This window comes from Heteronotia binoei, chromosome 2 (assembly GCF_032191835.1).
Source record: "Heteronotia binoei isolate CCM8104 ecotype False Entrance Well chromosome 2, APGP_CSIRO_Hbin_v1, whole genome shotgun sequence".
Lineage (NCBI taxonomy): Eukaryota > Metazoa > Chordata > Lepidosauria > Squamata > Gekkonidae > Heteronotia > Heteronotia binoei.
In genome coordinates this window covers 14601670-14618416 of record NC_083224.1, presented here as the reverse complement: position 1 = coordinate 14618416, position 16747 = coordinate 14601670, and the positions used below count along the sequence as shown (strand labels likewise).

General features: G+C 49.7%; 1 protein-coding gene across 1 annotated transcript in view; it reads left to right on the top strand.

The window, feature by feature from the left end:
• Positions 1 to 2660: 2660 nt before the first annotated feature.
• LOC132567780 (pre-mRNA-processing factor 6-like) overlaps positions 2661 to 16747 on the top strand; it is a 79726-nt gene continuing 65639 nt past the window's right edge. The window contains 2 exon segments of the mRNA XM_060233470.1: positions 2661 to 2888; positions 12528 to 12696. Coding sequence (XP_060089453.1) covers positions 2692 to 2888; positions 12528 to 12696 — 366 coding nt within the window. The 5' untranslated portion in view covers positions 2661 to 2691.

Here is a 16747-nt window from a genome sequence, read left to right as displayed (position 1 = left end):
AAAAACTCTGCTTTGTGAGCTACTGGCATTAAGGCTGTGAGCTACTGCATACATTAGTTTGCTCAGGGGCCATTTTTCCTGAGCTAAGACAAAAATGTGTGAGCTGGAGGCTGAAAACCTGTGACCTAGCTCACACTCTTCAGCTTAGAGGGAACACTGGTCCGTTGTAATATACCATTGGTCTCCTCTAAAGCAAGGGTTAGAACAGGGGTGTCAAACATCCAGCCCAGGGGCTGAATCAGGTCCCCAGAGGGCTCTTGAGCAACTGACTGTCTTCTTCCTTCTCCCTCTCTCTTGCTTCCTTCTGCATAACAGCTTGCTTTGCCAGGCTTGCTCAATCACACAGGAGCCACAGAGCAAAATCCTTTTTTTTCTCCATTGGCTGAGGCTCCTCCCTTGGGGAGGAAGGCGGGAGGCAGAGCTTGCTTTGTCAGGCTCTCTCAATCGCACAGCAGAGCTACTGAGCCAAGCCTCTCTTCCGTCTATTGGCTGACGCTCCTCCAGTGAAGGAATGAGCCAGATCTTCCATTGCCCAGTTCCCTGGATCCCATGGGAGAAATACAAAGAAAACACATTTAAGACTAAGTGCTAATGTTTTAACCATATTTTATTTTGTTTGCTTGTTTTTTAAAAAACATTTAATTGTGTTTGTGTCTTTTATAAAGTTTATACAGGAACACACATGGCCCAGCCTGATATGGGCCGGCCCGACAAGGTCCCATTTATGTCAGATCCGGCCCTCATAACAGATAAGTTCGACACTCCTGTGTTAGAATAACAACAGTTTCCCTGTACAACAGGGGTGGGCAAACTGTGGCTTAGAAGCCACATGTGGCTCTTTCACACATATTGTGTGGTTCTCAAAGCCCCCACTACCCTGTTGGCTGGCTTGGGGAAGGTATTTCTCTCTCTCAATCACTTCTCCAAGCCAAGCCAGCGTTTAAAGTTGTTTTCTTTTCACCTCTCTCCCCCTCCTCTCCCTTCTCCATCTATTTTCCTTCCTTCCTTCCTTCTTACATCTGTCTTTTGGCTCTCAAACATCTGACATTTATTCTATGTGGTTCTTACTTTAAGCAAGTTTGGCCACCCCTGCTGTAGAATGAAGCTGGAATCTTGCTCTGGCCAAATGCTAAAAAGCGGAACGAAACTTCTGAGAAAGTAATGTCCTCTTTTTGACCCGGGCTTATATAATCGAATGACTGACAGACATTCTCACATTTTGACGTGTTACTGTTTTATTGCTTTCTCACACTTATGCTAACCAGCTCAAAGATTTGCTCAATTTGTTAATTTTACTATTGTGTCATTGGATCTTAAGTTTGTACATTTTGCATTCTAAACCACTGCCTACCAGCTATGGGTGGCTCCGCTCACTGTACCGGATTCCTCCTCTGAGGAAGTATGCTTAGAGAGCACACGAAAGCTTATGTTCTGACTAAAACTAAGTTGGTCTTAAAGGTGCAAACTTGACTCCTTCAGACCAACACGGCTGCCCCCTTGAATAAAACTCTGTTGCTCTTAAAGGTGCCCTTGACTCCTACTTTGTTCTACCAGCTATATGTAGCTCTGCTCACTGGAGGTTGGGGAGGTGCAGGGGGTTGGACTAGATGACCCTAGAGGTCCCTCCCAACTCTGTGATTCTATGACCTGATTCCTCGTCTGAGGAAGTGTGCTTAGAGAGCACACAAAAGCTTATGTTCTGAATAAAACTAAGTTTGTCTTAAAGGTGCCACTTGGCTCCTATTTTGTTCTGCTACTTCAGACCAACACGGCTGCCCCCTTGAATAAAACTCTGTTGGTCTTAAAGATGCACTTGACTCCTACTTTGTTCTACAAGCTATATGTAGCTCTGCTCACTGGAGGTTGGGGAGGTGCAGGGGGTTGGACTAGATGACCCTAGAGATCCCTCCCAACTCTGTGATTCTATGACCTGATTCCTCGTCTGAGGAAGTGTGCTTAGAGAGCACAAGAAAGCTTACGTTCTGAATAAAACTGTTGGTCTTAAAGGTGCAAACTTGATTCCTATTTTGTTCCACCACTTCAGACCAACACGGCTGCCCCCTTGAGTAAACCTCTGTTGCTCTTAAAGGTGCCACTGGACTCCTGCTTTGTTCCACCACTTCAGACCAACACGGCTGCCCTCTTGAATAAAACTCTGTTGGTCTTAAAGGTGCCCTTGACTCCTACTTTGTTCTACCAGCTATATGTAGCTCTGCTCACTGGAGGTTGGGGAGGTGCAGGGGGTTGGACTAGATGACCCTAGAGGTCCCTCCCAACTCTGTGATTCTATGACCTGATTCCTCGTCTGAGGAAGTGTGCTTAGAGAGCACACAAAAGCTTCTGTTCTGAATAAAACTAAGTTTGTCTTAAAGGTGCCACTGGACTCCTATTTTGTTCTGCTACTTCAGACCAACACGGCTGCCCGCTTGAATATAGCTCTGTTGCTCTTAAAGGCGCTCTTGACTCCTGCTTTGTTCCACTACTGCAGACCAACACGGCTGCCCCTTGAGTAAACCTCTGTTGCTCTTAAAGGTGCCCTTGACTCCTGCTTTGTTCCGAGAGGGGCTCTGGCTGCGCGCGGCCTTCCCTTCCCTCCCCTCCCCTCCCCTCGGCGCCAGAGGCGGAGCAGTCCCGCCAGGCCCGGCCTCTTCCTTCTCCCGCCGCCTCCTCCGCGTTCCCTCAGCCGCCATCATGGCCGCCAGCGCGGCTCCTTCGTCGGCCTCGGCCAGCGGGGCCGCCCCGGCGGGCTCCAACGCGGCGGGCTCCAGCGGAGGCGGCGGAGGGGCTTCGGGCCTGACGGCCTCGCTGACGGGCACGATGAACAGGAAGAAGAAGCCCTTCCTGGGCATGCCGGCGCCGCTGGGCTACGTGCCGGGCCTGGGCCGCGGGTGAGCAGCGGGCTCGAGTGGGGCGGGAGGGCGGGAGTGGGAGGAGGCCTTCCCCGGCCTCTCAGAGAGGTGGGTCGAGGCGTCGCCTTTCTGTTTTGCAAAAGGGGCCTCTGGTCATGGGGAGAGGGCTCCGTGCAAAAAGGCCTCTGGCCCTGTGCAAAGTGGTCCCCCCCCCCCCCAACATTATGGCTGCGACCACACAACAGTTTTGCACTAGACCAGACTAATGTAATTTTGCACTAATGTAAGAGCCACATACAATAAACATCAGGTGTTTTGAGAGCTGCAAGATGTGAATGTCAGATGTTTGAGAGCTGGGAAGAAGGGGGGGAGAGAAGGGAATAGATGGTGGGAAGAAGGGGGAGAAGAGAGGGAATAGATGGTGGCAAGGGAGGGAGAGATGGAAAGAAAGCAACTTTAAATGTATTCTCTAAGCCAGAGGTGGCCAATGGTAGCTCTCCAGATGTTTTTTTGCCTACAACTCCCATCAGCCCCAGCCATTGGCCATGCTGGCTGGGGCTGATGGGAGTTGTAGGCAAAAAAAACATCTGGAGAGCTACCGTTGGCCACCCCTGCAATAAACATCAGATGTTTAAGAGCTGCAAGATGTGAATGTCAGATGTTTGAGAGCTGGGAAGGAGGGGGGAGAAGAGGGAATAGATGGGGGCAAGGGAAGGAGAGATGGAAAGAAACAACTTTAAATGTATTCTCTAAGCCAGGGGTGGCCAATGGTAGCTCTCCAGATGTTTTTTGCCTACAACTCCCATCAGCCGCAGCCGGTAGCTCTCCAGATGTTTTTTGCCTACAACTCCCATCAGCCCCAGCCGTTGGCCATGCTGGCTGGGGCTGATGGGAGTTGTAGGCAAAAAAACATCTGGAGAGCTACCGTTGGCTACTCCTGCAATAAACATCAGATGTTTGAGAGCTGCAAGATGTGAATGTCAGATGTTTGAGAGCTGGGAAGGAGGGGGGGAGAAGAGAGAGAATAAATGGGGGCCAGGGAGAGAGAGGTGGAAAGAAAGCAACTTTAAATGTATTCTCTAAACCAGGGATGGCCAACGTGCAAAACTGGTTGGACTTTCAATCCACTTTCAGTGCACTTTCTCACTGGATTTTGTCAGCTCACACTGGAAATCCAGTTTGAAAGTGCATTTATTTAATGTGTATGATTGCAGCCTGCGTGCATTTTCAAGGGAGTGGATGGAGGCCTCGAGACAGCTTTTAAAACCGTTTCAAACAAAAAAATACGTAAGGGCGCCTTTGACAGTGTGTCGACACCCCCCCCCCCCCAATTTAACACATTTATTCCTCATTTATGCCTTCCCTCCATAGGGACCCAAGTTGCTTGCACTGTTCTATCCCCCTTTTTAAAATCCCCACAACAGCCCTGTGAGATGGGTTCAGGTGGGTAATCCTGTGGGTCTGAACCGGAAGAACAAAGTCTGAGTCCAGTGACACCTTAATGTTTATTTCTGGGCGTCCATCCATCCATCCATGCATATATATCACGCCCTCCCTCCAAACAGGCTCAGGGCAGCTAACAGCATATTAACATCATAAAATACAATAATTATTATAAAACCAATATTAATATAAAGCATTAAGCACTGATTAAAACCATAATATTCTGCACATGGGTATAAGCTTTTGTGCGCAGGCACACTTCATCAGATATCTGAAGATCTGTGCATGCACAGGAAAGTTTATATCCAGAACTGAAGCTTCTACTCAGAGCTAAGTGGCGCCTTTAAGATCAACAGAGTTTTATTTAAGGTAGCAGCTTTCATGTTCATGCACACGTCTTCAGTGTGCATCGAGAGGAGGTGGCTGAGAAGTGATAGGATCACCATCTTCAAGGCCTTGAAGGGGTGTCATATAGTGGGTGGTGCAGAATTGTTTTCTGTGGCCCCAGAAGGTAGGAGACCAGAACCAACGGGTTGAAATTAAATCAAAAGAGTTTCTGGCTCAACATTAGGAAGACCATTAGAGCGGTTCTTCAGTGGAACAGGCTTCTTCGGGAGGTGGTGGGCTCTCCTTCCTTGGAGGTTTTTAAACAGAGGCTAGAGGGCCATCTGACAGCAATGAAGATCCTGTGTTCTTATAAGGAAGTACTTCTTTACCCAAAGGGTGATTAACATGTGGAATTCACTGCCATAGGAGGTGGTGGCGGCTACAAGCAAAGCCAGTTTTAAGAGGGGATTGGATAAAAATATGGAGCAGAGGTCCATCGGTGGCTATTAGCAATTAGTGTATATATATGTGTGTATATGTATGTGTGTATATGTGTGTGTGTATCTATACATATATATATACACACACACACATATATTGGCTACTGTGTAACACAGAGTGTTGGACTGGATGGGCCACTGGCCTGATCCAACATGGCTTCTTTTATGTTCTTATGTGACACAGAGTGTTGGACTGGATGGGCCATTGGCCTGATCCAACATGGCTTCTCTTATGTTCTTATGTGACACAGAGTGTTGGACTGGATGGGCCATTGGCCTGATCCAACAGGGCTTCTCTTATGTTCTTATGTGACACAGAGTGTTGGACTGGATGGGCCATTGGCCTGATCCAACATGGCTTCTTTTATGTTCTTATGTGACACAGAGTGTTGGACTGGAGGGGCCATTGGCCCGATCCAGCATGGCTTCTCTTACGTTCTTATGTTCTTCTTCTGAATTTAGGGGGGGGGGGTCCTCAAGGTGCCGCTGGACTCCAAGTGTTCATATGAACACATGAAGCTGCCTTATACTGAATCAGACCCCTGGTCTATCTAAGTCAGTATTGTCTTCTCAGACTGGCAGCGGGCTCTCCAGGGTCTCAAGCTGAAATTTTTCACACCTATTTGCCTGGACCCTTTTTTGGAGATGCCGGGGATTGAACCTGGGACCTTCTGCTTCCCCTTCCTGTGAGGTAGGTTAGGCTCAGAGAGCATAGCTTGACGAAGGTCACCTTGCATGCATCCGGGAAGGCGACTAGTGGAAGAGGCTCTCTTTAAAACGTTATATATATGCACACACAATTATTAATGGACACAGCTGTAACTTGTACGCGAATGTAAGATCACCTCCCCTTTTTTGATGGCTTGCATGTGACAAAACTCAGTCTGCGCTTGGGTAAATATGTGCTTTCTTCTTTAGGAAGTGTATAATGCAAACATAGCATCATCCTGAGCCACGCTTCTAAGGCTTTTGAAGTCTATAGCGGGGTGGTGGTGGCTGAACTTGCTCAATGTAAGAGCCACATCGAATAAATGTTTGAATAAATTCCCACATATGCCATGGAAGCTCACTGGGTGGCCTTGGGCCGGTCATGCACTCTCAGCCCAGCCTACCTCACAGGGTTGTTGTGAGGACAAAATGGAGGAGAGGAGAAGGACGTAAGCCGCTTTGGGTCTCCATTGGGGAGAAAAGCAGGGTACAAATGAAGTCAATACCTCAGTAAATGTATTGGAGGATTAAGTTGTTTCATGGTTGGGGAGGTTGCTGGAATGGCCTTGGGTCAGCCATCGCTCTTGCGGGAGTTGTCCTTGAAAGGGCAGCTGCTGTAAAAAGCTCGCTCAGCCCACCTACCTCACTGAGACCTCTCTGAGACTCTGAGATTCAGGGTATAGGGTGGGATATAAGTCCAATAGGAGAGCCAGTTTGGTGTAGTGGTGAAGTGTGCGGACTCTTATCTGGGAGAACCGGGTTTGATTCCCCACTCCTCCACTTGCACCTGCTGAGATGGCCTTGGGTCAGCCATAGCTCTGGCAGAGGTTGTCCTTGAAAGGGCAGCTGCTGGGAGAGCCCTCTCCAGTCCCACCCACCTCACAGGGTGTCTGTTGTTGGGGAGGAAGGGAAAGGAGATTGTAGGCCGCTCTCTGTCCTTGAAAGGGCAGCTGCTGGGAGAGCCCTCTCCAGTCCCACCCACCTCACAGGGTGTCTGTTGTTGGGGGAGGAAGGGAAAGGAGATTGTAGGCCGCTCTCTGTCCTTGAAAGGGCAGCTGCTGGGAGAGTCTCAGAGGGGTTCACAGTCTCCTTTCCCTTCCTCCCCCACAACAGACACCCTGTGAGGTAGATGAAGATATTGGATTTATATCCCGCCCTCCACTCCGAAGAGTCTCAGAGTGGCTCACAGTCTCCTTTACCTTCCCCCCCCCCCACAACAGACACCCTGTGAGGTAGATGAAGATATTGGATTTATATCCCGCCCTCCACTCCGAAGAGTCTCAGAGTGGCTCACACTCTCCTTTCCCTTCCTCCCCCACAACAGACACCCTGTGAGGTAGATGAACATATTGGATTTATATCCCGCCCTCCACTCCGAAGAGTCTCAGAGTGGCTCACAATCTCCTTTCCCTTCCTCCCCCACAACAGACACCCTGTGAGGTAGATGAAGATATTGGATTTATATCCCGCCCTCCACTCCGAAGAGTCTCAGAGTGGCTCACAATCTCCTTTCCCTTCCTCCCCCACAACAGACACCCTGTGAGGTAGATGAAGATATTGGATTTATATCCCACCCTCCACTTCGAATAGTCTCAGAGCGGCTCACAATTTCCTTTCCCTTCCCCCCCTCCACAACAGACACCCTGTGAGGTAGATGAAGATATTGGATTTATATCTCGCCCTCCACTACAAAGAGTCTCAGAGCAGCTCACAATCTCCTTTACCTTCCTCCCGCACAACAGACACCCTGTGAGGTGGGTGGGGCTGAGAGGGCTCTCACAGCAGCTGCCCTTTCAAGGACAACCTCTGCCAGAGCTATGGCTGACCCAAGACCATCTCAGCAGGTGCAAGTGGAGGAATGGGGAATCAAACCCGGTTCTCCCAGATAAGCATCCGCACACTTAACCACTACACCAAACTGGCTCTCCAACGTAAGAGAACATAAGAGAAGCCATGCTTGATCAGGTCAATGGCCCGTCCAGTGCAATACTCGGTGTCACACAGTGGCAAAACCCCCACCCCCAGGTGCCATCAGGAGGTCCATCAGTGGGGCCAGGACACTAGAAGCCATCCCACTGTCCCCCGCATCACCAAGAATACTGGGCATCACTGCCCTAGACAGAGTTCCATTAATGCGCTGTGGCTAATAGCCACAGATGGACCTCTACTCCATATGCTTATCCAATCCCCTCTTGAAGCTGTCTATGCTTGTAGCCACCACCACCTCCTGTGACAGTGAATTTGGGTGAAGAAGGACTTCCTTTTATCAGTTCAGCAATTTCATTGATTGTCCGCGAGTTCTTGTATTGTGAGAAAGGGAGACACAGCTTCCTTGACTTTCTAAAAGCTTTTTTTTAGTCATTCTCCATCAGTTCGCACCCCATCAGTGTATATTTATAGTTAGGAGTCCAAGCTTTCATGTGGGAGGCAAGCTTTCGAGAGTCAAATCTCCCGTTTGACTAAGGGAGCTTAGACTCCCAAAAGTTTATACACTGAAACTCCTTCCCTCCTCCTTCCCTCCCCATCTTCCTTCCTTCCTCCCTCCTTCCCTCCTCCCTCCCTCCCCATCTTCCTTCATTCCTCTTCCCTCCTCCCTCCCTCCCCATCTTCCTTCCTCCCTCCTTCCCTCCTCCCTCCCCATCTTCCTTCATTCCTCCTCCTTCCCTCCTCCTCCCTCCCTCCCTCCCCATCTTCCTCCTTACTCCCTCCTTCCTCCTCCCTCCCTCCCTCCCCATCTTCCCTCCTTCCCTCCCTCCCCCCTTCCTTCCTTCCTTCCTTCCTTCCTTCCTTCCTTCCTTCCTTCCTTCCTTCCTTCCTTCCTTCCTTCCTTCCTTCCTTCCTTCCTTCCTTCCTTCCTTCCTTCCTTCCTTCCTTCCTTCCTTCCTTCCTTCCTTCCTCCCTCCCTCCCTCCCTCCCTCCCTCCCTCCCTCCCTCCCTCCCTCCCTCCCTCCCATGCTGTTGAACATTCAGCCAGCATCAACATTCTTCTAGCTCTTTCAAGCAGCTATAGTATCCTGTGACAAATCGTGATGGATTTGTCTTAAGGACTGCGAACGTGGGCTTGGAAGAAAAGGCAGAACGCAAGAGAAGTCGGAATGATTTGTATGAGTTTAAGGCATATTCAATGTTGAGAGTAAAAAAACAACAAATAGTACCGCTGTAATGTTTGGCATCTGCTGTTTTCATAAAAGTTACATAAAGCGCAACGCTCTCCGGTTTCTATCGCGCTAGAGTTGTAATTTATTTTTTTAAGCTGAACCAGTTGCTAAATGCATTTACAAGGGTTCTGTGGGGAGAAAGCAGACGATTCCTTGTTCCCGAATGTTTTGGCGCTGACAGCTGAAGGGAAAGGATGAAACATCTCTTCTTTCAATCGGACCATTTTCCTGCTTCTCTCTGACAGAAGGGGAGTGGGCCGTGGCTCAGAGCATCTGCTTGGGATGGAGAAAGCCCCAGACTCAATCCCTAACGTTTCGGTTAAAAAGGACAGGGCGACAGATGATGTGAAAAGGCTTCTGCATGAGACCGTGGAGAGCTGCTACCACTTTCAGGACACGATGCCCTGACGGGCCAAGGGCCTGATCCAGTAGAAGGCAACTTCAAGTATGGTTATAGGATAGGTTTGCATGAGCAAAGCATGCCCGTAGCCACAGGGGGCCCCGGGGCGGCATGGCCCCTCCATCGAACCCCCTTTGACTAGTATGGCCCCTCCTATCAGCTGCGCCTCCCCCTCCCTTCCTCCCTCGCACCCCGTGCAGCGTCGGCTCCTCCTGGGACTCTTTCAAGCCCCCCCCCCCCGGTTGGTCATGTGATCAGGGGGAGAAGCTGTGGGAAAGCCGGCACTCCTCCCCAGTGCTCTCCAGAGCTTTAGTGCTGGGATGGCGGAGGAAGGAAGCATCAGCAGGCCCTGAAGAAGCACCTGCCACCTCCGCTCTCCGATCACATGGGAGGCAAGTGGGGAGGAAGCAGTGGAGGCGGGGGGAGGGGAGCTTTTGCGGGGCTTGCTGGTGCTTTCTTTCGCCGCCGCCCCAGCGCTAAAGCTCCAGAGAGTGCTGCTGGAAGGCTGGCAGAGGAAAAAGAAGACGACGACATTGGATTTATATCCCGCCCTCCGCTCAAGAGTCTCAGCGGCTCACAATCTCCTTTATCTCTCTCCCCCACAACAGACGCCCTGTGAGGTGGGTGGGGCTGGAGAGGCCTCTCCCAGCAGCTGTATTCTTGGTGATTGGGAGGGGCAACTGTGGGAGCGCTTCTAGTATCCTGGCCCGACTGGTGGACCTGCTGATGGTGCCTGATTGTTTTGGCCACTCTGTGACACAGTCTGTTGGATGGATGGGCCATTGGCCTGACCCAACATGGCTTCTCTTATGTTCTTATGTAACACAGAGTGTTGGACTGGCTGAGCCATTGGCCTGATCCAACAGGGCTTCTATTATGTTCTTATGTGACACAGAGTGTTGGACTGGATGGGCCACTGGCCTGATCCAACAGGGCTTCTCCTATGTTTTTATGTGACACAGAGCGTTGGACTGGATGGGCCACTGGCCTGATCCAACAGGGCTTCTCTTATGTTCTTATGTGACACAGAGTGTTGGACTGGATGGGCCAATGGCCTGATCCAACAGGGCTTCTCTTATGTTTTTAAGTGACACAGAGTGTTGGACTGGATGGGCCAATGGCCTGATCCAACAGGGCTTCTCTTACGTTCTTATGTGGCACAAAGTGTTGGACTGGATGGGCCATTGGCTTGATCCAACAGGGCTTCTCTTATGTTCTTATGTGGCACAGAGTGTTGGACTGGGTGGGCCATTGGCTTGATCCAACAGGGCTTCTCTTATGTTCTTATGTGGCACAGAGTGTTGGACTGGATGGGCCATTGGCTTGATCCAACAGGGCTTCTCTTATGTTCTTATGTGACACAGAGTGTTGGACTGGATGGGCCATTGGCCTGATCCAACAGGGCTTCTCTTATGTTCTTATGTGGCACAGAGTGTTGGACTGGATGGGCCATTGGCTTGATCCAACAGGGCTTCTCTTATGTTCTTATGTGGCACAGAGTGTTGGACTGGATGGGCCATTGGCCTGATCCAACAGGGCTTCTCTTATGTTCTTATGTGACACAGAGCGTTGGACTGGATGGGCCACTGGCCTGATCCAACAGGGCTTCTTCTATGTGACACAGAGCGTTGGACTGGATGGGCCACTGGCCTGATCCAACAGGGCTTCTCTTATGTTCTTATGTGGCACAGAGTGTTGGACTGGATGGGCCATTGGCCTGATCCAATAGGGCTTCTCTTATGTTCTTCTGTTCCTATATAAATTTTGTAAGTTTGAGTGTACGCCATGTATTTCTTTATATGTTTCGTGTGTCTTTACCGTGTTCTACTTGGGATCTAATAAACTGAATTCAGATGGCAGCATTGGTTGTGACTCTGTTTCTCCCTGGCAAGGAGAGTACCCAGCTAGCCTGACCCTCCAAATGTGGACTTGGGACAGGAGACTCCAGGCTTTCCAGCCCCTTAATGTTTTCCCCAACACATGGATGAGGCAAGTTGCACCTTTAAGACCAACAAAGTTTTATTCACAACGTCAGCTTTCGTGTGCTCTTAGCACACTCCATCAGACGAGGAATCAGGTACAGTGAGCAGAGCTACATATAGCTGGTAGGCAGTGGTTTAGAATGCAACATGGTACAGATTGATGATCCCATGAAGAAGAAGAAGATATTGGATTTATATCCCGCCCTCCACTCCGAAGAGTCTCAGAGCGGCTCACAATCTCCTTTCCCTTCCCCCCCCACCACAAAAGACACCCTGTGAGGTGGGTGGGGCTGAGAGGGCTCTCACAGCGGCTGCCCTTTCAAGGAAAGAGAGCGGCCTACAATCTCCTTTCCCTTCCTCCCCCACAACAGACACCCTGTGAGGTGGGTGGGGCTGGAGAGGGCTCTCACAGCGGCTGCCCTTTCAAGGAAAGAGAGCGGCCTACAATCTCCTTTCCCTTCCTCCCCCACAACAGACACCCTGTGAGGTGGGTGGGGCTGGAGAGGGCTCTCACAGCGGCTGCCCTTTCAAGGAAAGAGAGCGGCCTACAATCTCCTTTACCTTCCCCCCCACAACAGACACCCTGTGAGGTGGGTGGGGCTGGAGAGGGCTCTCCCAGCAGCTGCCCTTTCAAGGACAGAGAGCGCCCTACAATCTCCTTTCCCTTCCTCCCCCACAACAGACACCCTGTGAGGTGGGTGGGGCTGAGAGGGCTCTCACAGCAGCTGCCCTTTCAAGGACAACCTCTGCCAGAGCTATGGCTGACCCAAGGCCATTCCAGCAGGTGCAAGTGGAGGAGTGGGGAATCAAACCCGGTTCTCCCAGATAAGAGCCTGCACACTTAACCACTACACCAAACTGGCTCTCCAGACTGCCTACCAGCTATATGTAGCTTTGCTCACTGTACCTGATTCCTCGTCTGATGAAGTGTGCTTAGAGCACACGACAGCTGACGTTGTGAATAAAACTTGGTTGGTCTTAAAGGTGCAACTTGACTCCTCCTTGGTTCCACTGCTTCAGACCAACACGGCTGCCCACTTGGATTGATCTACGTGGATGAGGTGTTAGTGAGTGATTTGGAAGGGGGACGAGCAGCGAAGCACCCCAGTAACCCCTGTCAGTTGTTCAGCATTGAATATTCCGCTTTCCCGTCTCTCTAGTGCTACAGGTTTTACCACTCGCTCGGATATTGGTCCCGCTCGAGATGCCAACGACCCAGTGGACGATCGCCATGCGCCTCCAGGGAAGAGAACCGTCGGGGATCAGATGAAGAAAAACCAGACAGCTGACGATGACGATGAAGATCTGAACGACACCAATTACGATGAGGTGTGTCACGAGCTGGGGCCAGGTCAGGCTAAGTCCAGGGGCAGTCCAAGGTCTGTAGCTGGTGAGCAAAGAGGGTCCAAGGCGCCAAAACCGAATCACAGTCCAGGTATCGCAGGTCACAGGTTCAGAAGCCGAAGTCAGGGGGTCCAGAAGTCAATGCCAGAGTCAGGGGGTCCAGAAGCCAAAGTCAAAAGCCAAAGTGGATGCTGGAACATCAGGTAAGTGACTAGTTGCTTCCACAAAGCTCCTCCCAAAGCCCACAACTATATAGCCCTCTGCTGTCTGTTGCCCATTTGGGCTAATTGCTGGCTCAGAGGGCAGCCAGGATCCTGCTGAGACTCAAGCACCCTCACTCCTAGAAGGGCCAGAATCCTTTCAAAACTCAGGGCTCAGGGAGCATTTTGCTCGTGAGCGTGCCACCCTCCTCCGATCCTTGAGGTCCTGACGAGGGCGGTCACGCACACGAGCCACCCGAGAGGGCGAGGCAGGGGGGCTTGGATCTTCTCCAGCAGGAGGCAGGGGCACTGGTGCAGGTGGCAGGGGCACAGTTTCTTCTGCAGGCTCAGCTTCTTCTGCAGGGTCCCCAGTACCCATGACAAGGTGATGCTTCTGTGGATAACGTTTCTGGCTTTTGAGGAAGCTGCCTCTTTATCCTTATGGACCTCTGATCTATCTCTCTTGGTACTGTTTACTGAGACAGCCAATGTCTTGGGAAGGAGTCCTGCTGCTGGAGAGTTGCAACTTTTCTGTGTATAGGGTTTGCAAGGGAAAAGAATACCCTGTCGCTTTAATAGAGACGTAATGGAGCCCCGTGACGCAGAGTGGTAAAGCCGCAGCACTGCAGTCCTAAGCTCTGCTCACGACCTGAGTTCGATCCCCGGCGGAAGCTGGGCTTTCAGGTAGCCGGCTCGAGGTTGACTCAGCTTTCCATCCTTCCGAGGTCGGTCAAATGAAAGTGTAGATGACCCCCCCAGAATGGTAACAAATGGTAGGGCCTGAATCTTCACAGGGAATTGATTCCACCGGGTCGGGACCAGGGCCAAAAAAGCCAGTCGAGGCAATCCGGATGCCCCTGGGGCCAGGGATGGTCAAAAGATGTCGACTGGCTGATCGTAATGACCTCCGGGGCTCATATGGGGAGAGATGGTCCTCTACAACTACAGACAGACCATCGCAGCTACCCATCTTGATTTACTGAGATAAAACCCTATTGAGGCAGCGGGTGTACTTTTTACTGCATTGTATTCTACCTTTGTAGCCTCCTTGCTGCCTTATGGGCTGTCATGTATGGGCAGGTCCCCCCTCCCTCCTTTTTCCGTGGCCGTTGCCCCCGTTTCCCAGTCCTGGAATTCCCCCCTCCTCTTTTTATTAAAAAGGTAAAGCTAGTCCCCTGTGCAAGCACCAGTCGTTTCCGATTCTGGGGTGACGTTGCTTTCACAATGTTTTCACGGCAGACTTTTTACGGGGTGGTTTGCCCTTGCCTTCCCCAGTCATCTACACTTCCCCCCCAGCAAGCTGGGGACTCCTTTGACCGACCTCGGAAGGATGGAAGGCTGAGTCAACCTCGAGCTGGCTACCTGAACCAGCTTCTGCTGGGATCGAACTCAGGTTGTGAGGAGAGGGCTCCGACTGCAGTACTGCAGCTTTACCACTCTGCGCCACGGGGCTCTTCTCCCCTTTTTATTAACAAACAAAAAAGGGTATACAATGTAGGCAGTGATAAAACACACAAGGGCAGAAACAGTTACCCACTTACAGAAGACAAGGCCTGTACTGATAAATATAATACGATTTTGCGATATATGGAGTGTTTTGCAAGCGCATCCGTGTAAAAAGGGATCACTGTCTATTTTCTCAAGAACAGGGGACCACTTAGCTGTAAAATTTAGTTGGGCTTGATGCGGACCGACTCGATTTAAACCTGCTGAAATTCTGTCCATAATTATACGGTCCCAAACCTTGCATAGGCAAGATTCAATTGCCAAAGCTTTGGTATCTGGAATCCCTACTGCATTTTTTAATTGGGGATGCTTGCATTCTGAACTTTTAAAAAACTTTTTAAAACGTAAGAACATGAGAGAAGCCATGTTGGATCAGGCCAGTGGCGCATCCAGTCCAACACTCTGTGTCACATAAGAACATAAGAGAAGCCATATTGGATCAGGCCAGTGGCCCCTCCAGTCCAACACTCTGTGTCACATAAGAACATAAGAGAAGCCATATTGGATCAGGCCAGTGGCCCATCCAGTCCAACACTCTGTGTCACATAAGAACATAAGAGAAGCCATATTGGATCAGGCCAGTGGCCCCTCCAGTCCAACACTCTGTGTCACATAAGAACATAAGAGAAGCCCTGTTGGATCAGGCCAATGGCCCATCCAGTCCAATACTCTGTGTCACATAAGAACATAAGAGAAGCCCTGTTGGATCAGGCCAGTGGCCCATCCAGTCCAGCACTCTGTGTCACATAAGAACATAAGAGAAGCCCTGTTGGATCAGGCCAATGGCCCATCCAGTCCAACACTCTGTGTCACACAGTGGCCAATATATGTGTGTGTGTGTACACACACACACACAAACACACACAAACACACATATATATATACACTGTGGCTAATAGCAACTGATGGACCTCTGCTCCATAGTTTTATCCAATCCCCTCTTAAAGCTGGCTATGCTTGTAGCTGCCACCACCTCCTGTGGCAGTGAATTCCACATGTTAATCCCCCTTTGGGTGAAGAAGGACTTCCTTTTATCCGTTTTAACCCGACTGCTCAGCAGTTTCATAAGAATATGGTAATCTGCCTGGATGGGATGGATGGGCTCCATTGGAAGCCACTGCCCTCGGTTTTCAAGACCCAAACAAAGCTGTTAATGAGGGGATGCTTTGGAAGTCATTAATTCATCGAGTCGCCATAAATCAGAAGAGACTTGACAACGTTTAACACCCACCCACAATTTGCCTTTGAGCTGCTGTGAGAAAGATGGGCTTTTTTTTTTTTAAAAAAGGATATAATAAGCAGACAGCATATAAATGGATTGTTATGCATAGTAATGTATTACAGTGCAGAAATAGAATGAGAACACGTTTTGAATATAAATGTATGAGGAAGTGGATTTTGAACAAAAATATCTGTTATTTCTTACATGCAAGATATATAACTTTCTTTTAAGCTTTGGCATATTAAAGATTATAGCTAGTATGTAGAATCGACGAAATACATACATTTCATATAGCAGTATATGAAATAATAAAAAGCAAAGGTCCCCTGTGCAAGCACCAGTTGTTTCCGATTCTGGGGTGACGTTGCATCTTGACGTTTTCACGGCAGACTTTTTTACAGTGTGGTTTGCCATTGCCTTCCTCAGTCATCTACGCTTTCCCCCCAGCAAAGCTGGGTACGCATTTGACTGACCTCGGAAGGATGGAAGGCTGAGTCAACCTGGAGCTGGCTACCTGAACCCAGCTTCCACTGGGATTGAACTCAGGTCGTGAGCAGAGTTTGAGCTGCAGTACTGCAGCTTTATCACTCTGCGCCACGGGGCTCTTTGGCATATGAAATAATACAGCTGCAAAATAGATTAGTTATGAAATTTGAAATTCAAAATGTTTTATGTAAGTTGTATCCTACAGAAAATGTTCTACAGCTATAATGACGGGGATGTCGGGGAGAAATATTTACTTTTTTTGTCCTATATAGCCTGCAGCATATAATAAGCTTTATATCTGTCTATCTGTCTAGCTACCTGTCTGTCATCCATCTGTCTTTCGGTCTGTATATCTCTCTCTATAATTTGCTGTATAATCCCTTTTCTCTTTTTGTATCCCCTCTGTATCGTACTTTGCCTTCTAAAATAGAAATATACATGCGATGAACAGGTAGAAGGGTGGTTAAAAGCTGACACCTTTATCAAAGATTTCAGGCTTTCACGGCTGGTAACATCATTAGGGTTTGTAGAATCTTTCGGGATCAAGTGCCGTGTTCTACTGGAGAAACGTCTGGAAGGAAAACTTTCTCCAGTAGAACACGGCACTTGATCCCGAAAGATT